Raw genomic sequence first — 15958 nt, 5'->3', positions numbered from 1 at the left:
CTCCTTTGGGCTGGGCTGCGCTCGGGCAGCGGCTCCGGGGCTGGAATTCCCGTCGGGTGCTGTCGGAGCGGCCGCCTGGAGCAGCTCTGGGGGCCGGTGGGAGCGGCTCCGGGGCTGGAATTCCCGCCGGGGCGGTCGGGCAGAGCCTGGAGCGGCTCCGGGGGGCTCTGGGAGCAGCATCAGGGCTGGAATTCCCGCCGGGGGCGGTCGGAGCGGCCGCCTGGAGTGGCTCTGGGAGCGGCTCCGGGTCTGGAATTCCTGTCCGGTTCTGTCGGGCAGAGTCTGGAGCAGCTCCGGGGGGCGGTGGGAGCAGCATCAGGGCTGGAATTCCCGCCGGGGGCGGCCGGGCAGCGCCTGGAGCAGCTCTGAGGGGCTCTGGGAGCGGCTCCGGGGCTGGAATTCCCGCCGGGGGCGGTGGGAGCGGCCGCCCCCGCTGCCGGAGCCTCCCCCGGCCCGGCGGGGCCGCAGCTGCCTGGCTGCTGTCTCCTGCAGGCGCCGGGGGAGAGCCCCCACACGGATGTGTTTGCTTGCCTCAAGTCTGTGCAGTTTTTAGTTGTCTCTTCCAGCCTCCGGTGCGGGGTTTCGAAACTCCATCACAAGCCACCAGCAGAACATTCTGAAAAAACCTGGAGTGTGGCTTGTATTTATAAAAGTTATTTGTTTGCATGAGGCACATGTGCTGATACTGTGAGTCATCCATCCATTTTGCTGTGACATTTGCAAGCACAATTATGTGTAGTGGAATTTTTTTGGTAGCTGGCTATGTTGCCCATCTGTGAAATCATCATTCTACCGAGCACTAAAAATAGACATGAAACTCTTGAGAGAAAATTTTGAATCTACTTAAATGACAGTTTGAAATGTGTTCCTGCAGTCAACAGTTTAAATATTTTCTATCCTAAATATGGATACTCTAAATTTAAGGTGATGTAGTCCTGCTGTCACCATTTCAATTCACCTTGCTAGCACAGTAATAGAGCTGGAAATAATTTCTGGCTGGAAACCTGGTCTGGTGCCCACCAAAGCCAAATCACTTGGGCCCCAAAGGAGCAGGACAGGCATAGGCATGAGAGAGCTCTGGAAGGTGGATATAACACATGGAGTGGAAACTATTTATTAATAGCAGGGGATCCCTGGAGAAAAATGTGAGGACAACCCATGACTGTAGATCAGAGAGGAACAAGGAGAAGATGATTTTTTTTCATTTTTGACATCTAGGAAATGAAACTTTGAGATAAAGAACAACAGAATATTGAGCAACTTTTAATTAGCTGTATTTTCAGTCAAAGGAAGTTGGTGAAAAAATATGGTAGACACTGAAAATAGTGAAGAGCTGCAGCTAAAAGAGGGAGCTGCTGGAAGAATATAAACTGTGTTGCTGAGTAATAGCATCCTAATTGAAGCCACACAAAGCCAAAGAATCTAATTAGTCAGGAAAACACATTTCATTACATTCTTAGTAATTTGTTTTGGAAAAGTCCAACTGGATTTTATATTTGACAGATTTCATTGTGTTCAGAGCAGATTACACTGTTTATACTTGTATATAGAGATAATGAACAATATAGTTGCAGACTATATGTCTTTTATAGACATATATAAAAGGAATGTTTAATTCAAAATCATGTTTGCAGTTGTTCCTTGCTATCTGGGTACCATTCTATGAACTTCTGCAGAGGGGATGGACAAAATAAATTGGACTTTTGTTGAGTTGGTGAGCCATGCTGGAGAGCATCATCCATTTCTTTAATCCACTTGAAGCTTCAGCTCAGGCAAACAAATGAAAAGAGCATTGCCCGCGCATCCTGCTGCCTTCCCTCCTTCCTTCCCTTCTCCCTCACTCCCCCTCACTCTCCTTGTCTTTGTACAAATTTTTACAATGAGATTTTTTCACAAAATATAGAGCTAAATCTCCAGCTAGACTGAAGTAGTCTTACTCACTTCATTTATATTCACCTTTCAAAAATTTGTATTTCTGGTGAGATTATATGCAAATGATTACATGGCAAGACCTCAGTGTGGTAGGTTTCTTGTATCTGGAATTATTTTTTTTCAAGTGCTAAATAGGAGAGAAGAAAATAAAAATTATGCTTAGTATCAGGATACTTTGCTCATGCAAATTAGTAAAAAACCCAGTGATGCAAAACCATAAAAGAATATTCTTGCAGAGGACATATAAAAATTCAGCATTTTATCCTCTTGAAAGTTCTTTACCTATTAAATCTCAAGTGTGGATAAGGTCAATAACATGGACAATTAAGCCTCCCTCTCATCATTTTTATCCTATAGTGGATTAATGTATTTTAAAATCCATTTATGTACATTTTTATCTACTTTTGAGATCCAAGTTAATGGTTTTTCAGAAGTCTGTACTTTTTCTATTTTTCTATGTAAATTACATCCACAATAACAATGTGCTATTTTAAGTTCTTTAAAGAGTCACCCTTACTCACAGTGACATCAGAAAGGTGATATTCACTGATCTGACATAAACAATATATGAACATATTTAAATTTCATCATGGTCTTTTTTAGATAAAAATTTGAACTAAATCTTCAAATTCAAACTGTAGCTCCATCATACTTTAGATGAGTAGAATGAAAATATAAGTCTTTAGACAAGAAGAGAGCCTACACATGAAAATATATACAAAATTAAAAGGAAATGTATAACATGGACAAGAATTAATCCTGCAAATCCTTGTTTGCAACATAGCCATGTTTCCTTAAAATATTCCTCCCATGAATAAGGATAGTAATAGTTTAGTATATATTAGGATAGTAATAACTTCAGCTGGACTATTAGAATTAATAATGGATTAACCTGCATGAGTGAGAATCCCTCCCTTGTTAAGGATGAGGCCACTTCTGCAGCTTCCCATTTTTTGTAAAATTACATATTGGTGACGTAAGTTCCTCCCACATGCATTGCAACTGGATTTGGTTTTGCTTCCTGCAATGATCTCCTTCACAGCATTGCTGTGCTCCACTCCAGCAGTTCATAGTGGTTGAAATTTTGGTTAAGCAGATTTATCCTTCTGCACAGCACCCCAAAATTCTTAATGGGTTCTCTATGATACCCCTGAGTCAGTTTCTTCATCTGCCTCTTTCCCTTACATAGAATAAATCCCTGAGAAGCAGTAAATATTATCAAGAGGGGAATGATGGTTATTTAGCTGGAAATCTGCAATAAATATATTATAATATTGAATATATCTACTCCCTGCTCTACCAATCTGTAACATATAAATGAAGTGCACTGAGTATGGTGTGGCACAGAGGTATGACACATGGGACCATCCATATTTCTTTCTTTTCTGGACAATGTCATTTCCATTCAAACTGTCATCACTTGTTATAGTAGCTGGGACATACTCTAAAACATCCACAGAATGCTGGCCATTTCATTCAGGAGTGAGTAACCAATATCAAAGTGACAGAAAAGTGAAGCAATACTAGAGAAACAACTGGACACCAGTTTCTAGAAGAAAAGAAAACTGTTCAGAGAAGAATTGATGGCTTCAGTAATTAGCACTTTTGTAATTAAAGACTATCAGTGTTCCTGAATACTTCCTCAAAAGTTTCTAAACAGACTTGCATTTTCTTTTTAGCTCTAATTTTGATTTGAAAATATAGTAGGTAATTTGATCTAGCAATAAAGGGACAGTTAGCTTTTGAAATATGCGCAACTACATGCTTACAAGTTTGGACCAACTGTGAAATTTTTTTCTCTGTTTAATGGTTTTATTGATTTTGAGGAGTATTTGGTAGCTTTCAGTACATATTGCTGTGGTCATTATAAGGACTGGGGGTTAGAAAATAGACATTGGTGAGGCCAAAATCAGGAAATTTATGAAAACATTTGCAAGGGAAGCAGTTTTGTTGGAGATGTTTTTGTTTGTGTTAGCCCTAAACCTTAGCAGATGCGAATTTCTCAGTAGTGCCTCAGTGCTTAAATTAATGAGCCTAACTAAAAAATATTATTTGGATGCTGGAGTCCAGCTTTGCCAGGATACTTCTTAGGTACTTGGGTTAGGCACTGACTCCTGCTAAGCACATGAGGTGCCTTCTTCAGTGCCTGCAGTGGTTGTTAGGCAACTAATCTTGATTTAGATACTTCTGAAAAATCTACCAAGCATAAATATCTGGCTGTTGAGAAGTCCTAGTTAATTTCTGGACATGTAAGGCAAGTACCTAAGTACGTTAAGATTGTTTAAACTGGAAACACCTGCACTGTAATGAAACCTGTGAGAGCGTGTGGTGCCATCCCAAATCAACCAAATCTGCAACAGCTGAGCCAGTCAGGTCAGAAAATTGCAAAAGAGGAAGCATCTGTGGAAGGCTGCTCTCCCAATCAGCCTTGCTGCTTCTTTTTTTTTTTTTAATTCTTCAATTAACAAAGGTAAAGCCAAAAAGGATGGGCTCTACCTAACGGAGAGCTTCTTATAAAGCTGCTGGCTGGGCATTCTATTCTTCACTGGATCCCAGGAGAATATCAGCAGTATTAAGGTTTTATTGCTCATCTTCTAATTACTGTCTGTAGATGTTATATATTATTAATTAGATAGAGATAGTTGTGGATGAAGAATGGATGAAAGAGTGGGTAGGCACATGAATACAAAAGTGGGAGAGGAAAGGTGTAGTAGAAATAGTTTAATGGAAAAGTTTTCTTAATCCTTTTTGTCAAATATAAGGGTTCACACCCACCGAGTTTGACTGTGGCTTGAAATACTCTTTAAAAATATGGGGAAATGTTCATTGCAGAGAAAACAAGCTATAATTTTGAAGGATCAGTTCTGTTTCAAATTGGAATTTATGTCTATAATTCTTACGGGACTTCATTATTCACTTTTTGTTGTGATTGAAGCAGTGCCTTGCCGTCAGGGAAGGTGGCTGTCCCGAGTTTGCACCTTTGTGGTAGCAGCTCACAGTCCCTCCAGACACGGCGCTTCTGGGGTAGCTCCACTACCAATGAGACAAAATCAAAACGAATGTTGGAGGGTTCTGCAGTGGAAGGTAACGCCAAAGTTACCTTCCCCCAAAAGATTTTTTTTCCCCCAAGTCAATTTATTTATTTGGATAAACTTTGAAGATCCTATATTAGCTTGAAGTCAGAACGAGGGCATTTCAACAGGTCAGCGGAGAGCTCGGCGTTGGGATAACTCGGGAGTTTTCCTGGAGGTGAGGGCAGAAGGTGCGGGCAGGGGCGGAGCGGCCGGGGAGCCCTGAGCGGGGACACGGGGACAGGGAGACGCTAAAGCCGCGGTCGGTGCCCCGGGCGCTGTCGCTGTCCCTGCCCTGGGCCGGGGGCTGAGAAGGACGGGGGCCCCGGGAGCAGGTGCCGGGGCTCAGGCGGCGGCGGGCGCGGGTCTGTCGGCGGTGCCGGAGCTGCGGGCGGTCGGAGCGGGCCCGCGCCCCCGCCCGGCCGCAGCAGCAGGTGTCGGTGCCGGCGGTGGCAGCAGCGAGGGAGTTAAAGCCCGCGGCGGCGGGAGGAGGGGGACTGCGAGCGAGCAGGCGGCGGCGGGAGGAGGGGGCCGAGGCGGAGCAGGCGGCGGCGGGAGGAGGGGGACCGGGGAGCAGGCGGCAGCGGCAGGAGGGGACCGAGGAGCCGGCGGCGGCAGCAGCAGCCGGGTTGCTAGGGATGGAGAGATCCCGTGTCACCCGGATGTGAGTGTCATGTTGGCCCAAACTCTGAGGGATTTGGCAGCGGCGAAGCAGCAGCGGCAGGAGGAGGAGGAGCAGCGGCGGCCCCTCGCACGTCTCTAGTCACTACCATGGGGGTCGGGTAGCGCAGGGGCAGCGCGCACCTGGCTCGGGGTGGGGTTGGGGGGCGTCTCTGCCCTTTTTTCTTTTTTCATTTTCCTCTCACACGCTGGAGAAAGTGAGAAAAATGCACCAGCAGCCGCAGCCCGAGCAGCACCCTGAAGGTAAGAGCCGACCGGGGCGCCCACCAAGGGCAGCGGCGTGCTTGGGGCTGAGGGGAGGGTGGGGGCGGGGGAGGATTTGTGAGGGATTTGGGAGTCGGGGATTGGGGGGATTAGGGAAGGGGTTGAGGATGGGGTCGGTTTGGGAAGGGAAAGGAATGAGCGGCTGTGTTCGAGGAGGGACAGCGAAGGGCAGGGGATGTGGCGAAGGCGGGACAAGGTGCTGCCCTCGGCGTGTGACCAGCGTGCGAGTGCATTTATGCGCGTCTGTCCCTTATCCTGGGGCCATTAATATCAGCTGCGGGAGGACGCGGCTGGGGCTGCGTTTGCCTCATCCGTGTGTACCTGGGGCTGAGCCTGCCCGGAGCTGCGGCTCCCGGGGGCTGCCCCGCGCCGGGCGGGAGGGCGGCGGGGCCGAGGGCAGGGCGGCGGGCGCGATGCGCTCGGCCCCTGCCCGGCGGGGCGCACGGGGGCGAGACGCGGGGCTCCGCGCCGCTAATCCGCTCCGCCGACGGGCTCCGGCGCTGCCACAGCCCCCGCTGTTGTTTATAAATGATTCCTCCCTCCTCAATCAGCAGCAAGTTTGTGTTGCCCCCGAGGAACGCAGTCACCCGGGCTTTGTTTCCCTTTCGAGCATCCATTTAAAAAGACGATGGCTGTATAGATAGATGAGTAGGTGGGTGGTTTATTTGCGCCGAGCCACGTTTCATGGCATCCCGAAGGGCAGGCGGAAGGCGGGGGAGATGGCTGTGCCATTGCATTTATATCTGGGGGAGGGAAAAAAAAAAAGGGGGGGGGGGCGGGAGGGGAAGCAGGGATGCTTTGGGAAAATGTTGGAGGTAGCTGTGCCACCTTTGCCCCCGCGGCGGCTCTGCCCCCGTGTCACCCAGCTGTTGATGCTGTTGATGCTGTTGATGCGCCGCCGCTGGCCAGCGCTCGCCGCGCCGGGGCCGCTCCCCGCGGAGCTCCGTGGGGGCCCCGCCGTGACCCCCCCACTCCCCGCCGCCATCCCGGGGAGCCATCTTAGGGCATTCACATCTTAGGGCTCCCGCGCCCCCGGAGCGGGGGCCGGCGCCGGCCTCGGCCGCGTCCAGGCGCGTTCGCGGCGCTCCCGTGGTCTGTGCCCCCCGTCTGGGGCGGGAGGGCTGTGCTTTCCCTGCCTCTCCGCCGCTTGACGGGGAGCGATCTTTCCTCCCCTGCCTGGGTAGATCCCTTTCACATCATCTCTTTTGCCAGCCCGAATTCCCAGCACGTATATTGTGCCGTTCCTCCATTTTTTTTCCCCACCCAGGCATCAAGTTTTGAATCGCACTCAGGAGCCTCTCCTTCCTACAGGTGCATGTAGGAGTAGACTGTTGCGCTAGTCAAAGAGCTCGCGAGGAAGGATCCTTGCGAGGAGGTGGTGTTTTGCCTCTTTGCTGTCATCTGCATAAAGAGCACTAGATTATTATTTGGAAGGTGCAGTTTATTTTTTAAATTCTCACGAAGAGGCAAAACCAAACACCATCCTTTTACAAAACCAGAGCGTATCCTTCTACAATGGGTCCGTGGTTGTGATTCCTTGTGCACAAGACAGCAGAGCTTTGTGAACGTGTTTATCACAGACAGTATTGGATCTTCGCTCGTGGGAGGCATCCACGCATTTTTCTTTGAGAATGCAAAGCAGGGCAAGATTTAACTTGCTTACAGAACTTCCCCCTCTACCTTGCTGCTTATTCTTAATTGAACAGTGTGTAAGAATTTGGAACGACTATTCTTTTGACCAAAATAAATTGAGAGAGTAGTAAATGTGAAGGTGCTGCAGCAAACTTGATCTTAAAGGGTAGGTATGGTTTACTGAATAAACACCAGGACAGGAAGGCTTCCATCCAGTTAGAAAAAGACATTATAAGTGGAAGAATCAAAATGAGAAGTGTTTGTGTCAATACTTACATCAGTCCTGAAGTTGTAAAACTGATTCCTGAGCCTATTTTCTACTGTGCAATTGCATATACCACAGCACTAGTGTATGCATATGTATCTGTGTATGTAATGCAAACATCACACTGCCAGGAGGTCTTAGAAGAATCTTTTTGGGTTAGACCCATTTTAGTGTAAAGCAATTATAACCAAGTACTTTTTTCTTTTGTCCCACAGAGGTGAACTATGCAAGCAGCACCAGGATTCCTCTCCCTGGTGACGGACCAGCTATTCAGTCAAACAGTTCAGCACCATCCAAGCAAACTGTTCTATCTTGGCAAGCTGCAATCGATGCTGCTAGACAAGCAAAGGCTGCCCAAAACATGAGTACCACCACAGCCCAGCCTGTAGGATCTCTGTCCCAAAGAAAACGCCAGCAATATGCCAAGAGCAAAAAACAGGGTAACACGTCCAATAGTCGGCCACCCCGTGCCCTTTTCTGTTTATCCCTCAACAATCCAATACGAAGAGCCTGCATTAGTCTAGTAGAATGGAAGTATCCTTTCTTGCAGTTGGCTTTTTAAATGATTTTCTTACATTTACTGATCATGTAAAGGGAAATGTTTTACAGGATCTCTTGGAGCATCACAACTTGCATGTTACATCACTTGTATGTGTGGGTAACTGTCATTAATGTCAATGGGAGTTAATTTGGCTTCAGTTGCTGTTAAAGATAGTCTCTTGTGTCATGTTGACACAGAATATCATTTACTGAAGTAGGCAGCTTGGAGTCAGAGGAGAACTCATAGCTGTTCTGGGAGAAGTTGGGGGAACATTTTCAAGCTAACATCACATTCCAGCAAATCTCTGCATTGCATTTTTTGCCTTTCCAAATAAGGAAGAATGGGAATGTACTTAGCCATCCAGTGTTAGGGAGATGGCCAAAGATGTCAAACCTATATCTTCCATATTGCAATTTGGGGTACTGCCATTAGGGCAAATGAGTCAGATGTAGAAATCTTTTTAAAAAGATTGTTTTCCCCGTACTAAACGTAGGGAAGATTTTTACTTAAGCCAAGGAAATGTGTCGTAAATATAATAATCCTCTGAGCTTGTGCAACTTATGTCAACCACCAAACATATTTGGAAGCATGTTCATCTAGGTGGGAGAGCAGAGGTGCTGCCTTGTGTTCATGATGACCTGTGTGACGGGAAGTCCTTTAGTTCAGTGGTTATGATGTGGAAATATGTGCATTTCTCTGGCAGAATGGATAGCGTGATGGTTTAGTATATTATTTAATTACCAAGAAAAGCTTTGAAATAGAAAATAGTTTTGCTGGGGTACAAGGAGAAAAATGTTAGCATATTAGCCATGGCAACATCCCTGTAATGGGAAACAGCTGTTCAAGACAGTAGATTACTGAAGTAAAACTCAATTTGTTACTATAAACAGAACAGCCAACCTGGCAATAAGAGCTGTTACTCATTTATGGGGTTGGTGCTTCTCAGTTCTTTATACAAAATTCAATTGCAAATTAAAGATAGTGAAATGGCTTCTTCTTTCATTTAAACTGGTAGAAGTCCAACTAATTTCAGTAAATTGGCCTCTCCTTGGCTAAGGTCAGGTAAATGAAATTACTATGGATCTGGAGTGGAATAACTCAGCGAGAATTTGTCCCAGCAGCACCACATCATAAAACAAGATTGTCAGTCTTGTGATGGTATCCAGTCTGGAAAATGCTGTTGTAACTTTATTTTGTACACAATGTAGCAGCTGTTCATGTTGATCTGCTTTGTAGACATAAAAGTGGCCCTCAAGGTGACAAACTTTTAATAGGCCAGCAAACAAAATGTAACACATCTTATAGGACGTATGGGCTTTCTAAGACCTTTCCCCCCCCTCTTTTTTCCCAGGGAACTTTTTAAACTGGCAAAAATATGCTTTTGAATATATTTAGTACTCTTACCCCAGTCTTTTATTGGACTCTTATGGAAATGTATCTAGAAGTTGTGCATCAAAGGATGCCAAAAATTGTAGCTGAGGTCCAAGCACATCTTTTCCAAGCTCCCACAGATAGGCTCATCTTGGTACCTCCATGTTTCTGGTAATTGAGAACAGTAAAATATCTTGTGAGAAAGGAAAATCAATTATGAACTGAAGGATGAACTTCATATGCATGAATTTTAAGAAAAGGAAGACATATTTTCCTGGAAGACAGAAGGAATCTCCAGGTTCCCACTGCTGTTGTCCTGCCCTAGTATAGAAAGCAGAGCTGCAGTCCATGCTGTTGTCAGTATGGAAGTCTGTAGCCTCTCTTTGTGTGGCTGCCAAGCCAGCCCTATTCTATTTCTATTATATTCTATTTTCTACTCAACTCACCTAAACTTTCATCTGTCTTGGCCAAAGCCAGGATTCAGAAATGCAACTGTCAGAGACATGGAGTGGCTCAGAGCTTTCCTGTGTCAATTGCACAGCTTTCTAGCTCTCCTGTAAGAGAACAGTTGTGGTTTTCTGGGAATCTTTCCCATATCCTGCTGTGAACTGTATTTCCAATGGTTTTCCTCCTTTGGACAAATGTATATTTATGAAACCTTTATATGAGGACAGAACAGCTCCATGAGTATTCCTTGCCCATTATGATGACCTGCATGTAGATTTAAGAGTGGGTAATGATATTCATCTTTAGAATTTAATGTAAAGTGCTCTGTGACAGCATGAGTAATAGTTTTCACTCTTTTCAAAAGGAAGAGGACGTTGAAGGATCATTGTGATGGAAAATAATATGGTATATATAGTGCTATAACTAAAGGTGATGAAGTGTTTGTCAGAGTAATCAGTCAAAAGATTGCCTTAAAGCTTTACCATTGTTGATGCTGGAATGGAGAACTAGACTTAAAGTTTGCAGATACTCATAAGTCATGAGTTCCTTAACGAGATTTTCCAGACCATTTGACATATTTATACTACTGTCTATTTTTGCCAATTGTGTGGCCTTAGCTGTTTACATCCCATTCCCAGAAGATGATTCTAATTCAACTAATCATAATTTGGTAAGTAATCTTGAATTTTTATTTTTTGTTTGCTGTGCTTTTAATGTGATTAACTGCTAGTATTTGAGATTGCACTAAATATAGGTGATTTCAGCAAAAGAAATTGGTGTGTAGTGTTATACAAAATGTATTTGGAATTGCTTTGTGTGTGTTCCCCCCCAGTATTAACTGTTACTTTGTCATTTGTTCAAAATTAGGTTCTTTATTAGTAGAAATCTTTGGAAAGAAATGTGCATTGATATGCTGTGTATGTCTATATATTTGTGTGGCAAAAAAGTTTTAATTTGTTTCCGTTGCTTATATTGATTACTTACATATATTGACTAGCTGTTACTGTTTCTGACACTTGTTTCAGATTTGAAGGTTTGCTGCCTTTCCTAGTGCACTTGTCTGCTCTGTTTGCAGTTTTTAATGGTGTTATTTGGCTGTTTATTTTACTGGGTATTTTAATTTTTAATGAGAGGATGGTGGGAGATTTTGCATTAATACATTTTAAAGTGATAGGAACATCAATGTGAATTTTCAAAGCAATCACTGCTGGTATAAATGATCTTTGAATAAAGGGATGCTGTTGCAGTAAGTGGTATGTACAGATGCATTTCTTTGGTTGAAAATAGTATACTAGGGTTGTACTTGAAAAGATAAAATGGAATTTTTTTTTTAATTCTCTAAAACAAAGGCTGTCAAGGGTAATATTGAATTACATGTAATGATTTTGTTGTTTATATTAAACTCCATCTTGAAATAGTAGAGTGGTTTTGTGTACTCATAATCTGCATGTGACTTTTAGGATGGGAAAGAAGTTCATGAAATAAAGAAGTGGGTACCAAGAAGTAGATATCATTTTGTATTCATTTGCCTGGAAAATTGGGGTTGATATGAGGTCTTCTATTTTATGAACTTGTTTGGGTAATTTGTGGTGTGTTTATTTTTCTAAAAGTAATGATTTTGTGCAGATGACTTTTTAATTGCAATTAAGTAAATATGGACAATAAAAATTGCTGATGAAAGGCAGAATAATTCAGGTCAGTGTAAAGGAAGAGTTATGCAGCTGTGTATCCAGCCAACCAACAGATTTTCTTTTTTTCCCCTGAGAAATTCAGGGCACAAATCTCCATAGCTGTCAGTCCACCCCAAGATCTGCTAATAACTAATTTCAGAAAGCATTACATGAAAAGGGTAAAGTAGTTACTTGTGTCAGAGGCTAATTATTTTTAAAAATGTTTCTAGCATTAGTTTTGTTAGGTTACTGTCTGGTGTTTCTGAGCCAATTTCAATTCTACAATGTGCTAATATTTAGAAAGAAAATGGACATTTTCATCCCTGCTGATTTCTCTTTTTTTATTTGATGTGGCCAGGCTAGTCTAAGAAATAATAATTGGTGTCTTTTTTTTTTTTTCCTTTTAGTAAGAGATTCTTAAACCTTATCTATTTTAAGTAAAAGGGCTCTTGAACCCCTCCAATTATATGTATGTAAAGTTTAGTTGGCCATTAAGTGATCTCAAATTGTCATTTAATTTTGCATCCTGTTTATCCTGTAGTTGAGTCATTCCACTAAGTTTGCTCAAAGAGCAGAATTTATACTGGCTATGTACTTTGAGCTGCTGGGACAGATTTAAACTCAATAAGGGAGCACACAGACATATCCTGTGTGTTCAATCTAATAAAATAAATAGTTCTGGAATGAGCAGCATTGGCTTTTCCTATGATTGGGGTTCTCTACCATGAAATATGTTACCCAGTGGTCTGGGTCCATGCCTCTCCTCTGGAATTTCACTGACAATTTTCCTTGGTTAGTGTGGATTCCAGTGCACTATGAGGGAATACAGGAGAAGAGCTGAGTGAGAAATCTTCAGGCTTGCTTGGGAGCCTGCTGGATCCTGTGTTTCCTGCTGCTTGAGGTGCTTGTGTCAATAAGTGCTGGAGAGAGGAATGTCTTACAATGGGAGTAGGGATTATTCTGTTAATAATGTTCAGACCTTTCCTCTGGTTTGTGAACAGACCAAATATTAATCATCATTGAACCTTTGGCAGGATTTTGGCTCCCTTGGTCTTGCTAGGAGCCGCCCCTTTGGCTCTAATTCAAGTTCATCTTCATAAATTTTAGTTTGCATATGGATATTATATCTAGCTTGGTTCTCTCAATGCTGCTACATTGAATTGAATAGATGAATTGATTTCCATCAGCTAGCTGAACTGGCTCTTTTTTTTTTAATTTGTAAACAGAAAAATGAAGTGTTTATACAAGTGAGGGTTTTCTATGAATACGAAATAGACAAAATTTGTAATCAGCCTCAGGAAAAACCAGTGGAACACTGGTAAATGGGAACTAGAAATGTAAACTTGTTCATTTCTGGTTGGGCTCACGAGAAGGTGAATATGTGAGAATTTGATCAGGCCAAGTGTTCATCCTTTATGACTTGGAAAGTTTGCAGTGGTGACCTCAGTGCAAGGATGTATGTGCAGAGCAGGTGCTCCCACCTCTCTGTGGTGGGAGGTAGAAGGCAGAGCTTGTATGATGGAATTTCCAAGACTTGTGAAGGAATCCTGAGAGGGTTTCTGGGTCTGTCTTTGCCTGTGGCTGAGCCAGTGGAACACTGACCCTGTATCAACCACCCAAACTGGTTGTGTGAGCCATGTTCTCCCTTTCTCATTGATGCCTCCAACACAAAGTCACTTATACGTTGCAGTAGTAATGGAAACGTGAATTTTATAACCAAATATATAACAAACATTGTAAGAAACAGGTATATGTGTCTTAAGATAAATAGTGAATCAAATACATACTTATGTATTTTTTGAAAATAGGCTGTATCTTGGGTATCATTTATTCTTGGAAATGAATCTATCTTTAATCCTAAATATCTTAAGATAGAGGTCTGTGAGAGGGTTCCAAACCCTTTCTTTTGGAACTAGTAGACTATTTATAGAAAACTGATGGTGCAGGGATGGTTCCACTGTGTGTTTCTGTGTTGGTCACTTGTCTTTGATTTGCAAGCTGTGATTACTGATGTTTTTGTGACAGAGCCAGCAGCATGCTATGTGGTATTTATGATAATTTAGGGAAGCAAGAAAAGGTTTTTTCAGTATATTGGTGACTGAATTAAGCAAATGGTAATGGGAAGCAATGATGTAGGAAGAGGAGTCCCTTCCTTTATTTTTTTTTTTTTTTGGTATGTCTTTTTGTGTTTTGAGTGCACAAATTCTGGGTTGTGTTTGAGCTTTTTACCTGTCTCTGGGATAAAGGGTGCACTACAGTTATCTCCTTGCTCAGGGGATTCATGGTCCTACTTACCCTCTGTCAGGCCAGAGGTGTGAGTAGTGAGTGATACAAAACAATGCATTCAAACAAAGCAGAAGTGCAGAATCAAATTCAGACTGGGCTGTGCTTGACCACTTGCCAAGGGTAAGGGAAAATTTGTGTCATCCTTTGTCTAAAACACCTTGATGTGTCTTTGATGTGTGCCAGGAGAGGCAGGAGGAAGGGATCCTCTTTTCTGTATTTTAACTGGAGTTGTTCTCTCCTGGCTGTGTATATTGCATGGACTGCAGCACAGACTGATGAACTTAAGCCTGAATTCTATTTCATCAATAATTAGTCTCTAATCATTGAATGTACTGACAGAAGTGGGCCCTGTTCTTCTCCAGGTAGATGGGTGAAAGTATTATGGAACTGAGAAGTTTTCTGTTAGAGCAGAGCAGGGGCAATGTACTTTGGGATGAAATCCTGCTTCATAATTTAAGGTAGTTTCTTTCATCTGCTTTCAGCAGTTTCAGGTGATCTGAACTTTCCATGCTTAATTGAGCTCTTCTTTTTGGAAGTGTTTCTTGCCTGAGCTTGATAAGAAGCAGTTTCTAGCAGAAAGGGCTTCCTGTATATATATATATATATATTTTTTATTTCTGTTTCTGTCTTTTCCTTTATTCCTCATCTGCGCTATGTTATTCCCTTCGTGTCTTTTGTCTTTAACTTCCCACTCATTTCTTTCTTGTTATCTTTTGCCTCTACCCTCTGGCTTCCCTCTGTGTTTTCTCTTCTGTTTGTCCTCTTGTGCAGTATGCTTTTCTCTATCTCCTTCTTCCACCTCAATTTGTCTTCCTGGTGTCATCCTGCTGTCCCATGTTCTGTTCTGTGCTTTGCCTCCTGCTGCCTTTTCCATTGCCCAACTTGCACTGGGCTTCTTTCTTTATCATGTGCAGGCAGACCAGCACCCTACAATGGATTTTGGCCATGGTCAAGACATTGCTGGTTATTATTTTTCTTTCCTTCCTTTTAATAAGTAAATATGAACAGTCAGAAGGCATCCATCCATCCAGAGCGGTTGGAAGTGATACCCCTGAAGTTTGAGTTGAATTTTTGATAACACTGCATCTCTTGTGCCTAGACCCCCAAGGCTGGCGTGGTGACACTGTTCTGCTTGAGACTGGCAGCAGAGTCAGGGGTGGGAGACCCAGCTGCGTCAATGACAGCAAGCTGGCAAAGTCCTATGAATAAAGAACTTGCCCGTAGTGCACAAAGGGCCCCTAATGTTAATGACAAGTCTCTGAAGCCCTGATAACAGGATTTTTCAGCCTTGTCTGAGTGCTGCTGTTTGTGGGGAAGCCTCTGAGTGAGGCCATGTGTCTCAGGCTGTGCTTGCAGGGCAGTGCTGATGGTCCTGGATGCCTCTTCTTTATCCCAAGGGCTGGGAGAGCCTTAGTGGGGGACACTGCTAGAGAAAGGCAATGTTTGTGTCCTACTTTCAGGCCAAGATTTCCTCTGTAAGGAGCTTTATGGGGCTCTTTGAGTCCCTTCAGCAGGAGGAAAGCCAGTGTTGTGCCTTCAATCTAGGGCACAGCAGGAGAGTGCTCTGAGGAGAACCGGTTGAACTCTTGACTTAGAGGTGTCAAGCTTCCTGTCCTTATCTCATTAGCAACTCGATGACTCACTCAGTTCTGGGGCCACATGACTAATTAATCCACCCATTGAAAAGGTTGTTGGTTTTTACCTGGCACCCAGTTGTCCTTTATAAGGAGATTATCTGAAAATACAGTTGTAGAATTCTGTAAATTTTAATCTCATTTAGTAAATAATTCTAAAGATT

The 15958-nt window shown here is 43.5% G+C and overlaps 1 protein-coding gene across 1 annotated transcript in view; it reads left to right on the top strand.

Moving 5' to 3' along the window:
• The first annotated feature begins 5890 nt into the window (after positions 1 to 5890).
• The window catches only part of CACNA1D (calcium voltage-gated channel subunit alpha1 D), a 169443-nt gene continuing 159375 nt past the window's right edge, over positions 5891 to 15958 (top strand). Inside the window, exons 1-3 of the mRNA XM_059480355.1 lie at positions 5891 to 5927; positions 8061 to 8379; positions 10769 to 10874. Coding sequence (XP_059336338.1) covers positions 5891 to 5927; positions 8061 to 8379; positions 10769 to 10874 — 462 coding nt within the window. The remainder of the gene's footprint in view (positions 5928 to 8060; positions 8380 to 10768; positions 10875 to 15958) is intronic.

Source organism: Ammospiza nelsoni, chromosome 11 (assembly GCF_027579445.1).
Source record: "Ammospiza nelsoni isolate bAmmNel1 chromosome 11, bAmmNel1.pri, whole genome shotgun sequence".
Classification (NCBI taxonomy): domain Eukaryota; kingdom Metazoa; phylum Chordata; class Aves; order Passeriformes; family Passerellidae; genus Ammospiza; species Ammospiza nelsoni.
Note: the sequence above shows the minus strand (reverse complement) of the source record. Positions and strands in the feature narration are given on the sequence as shown.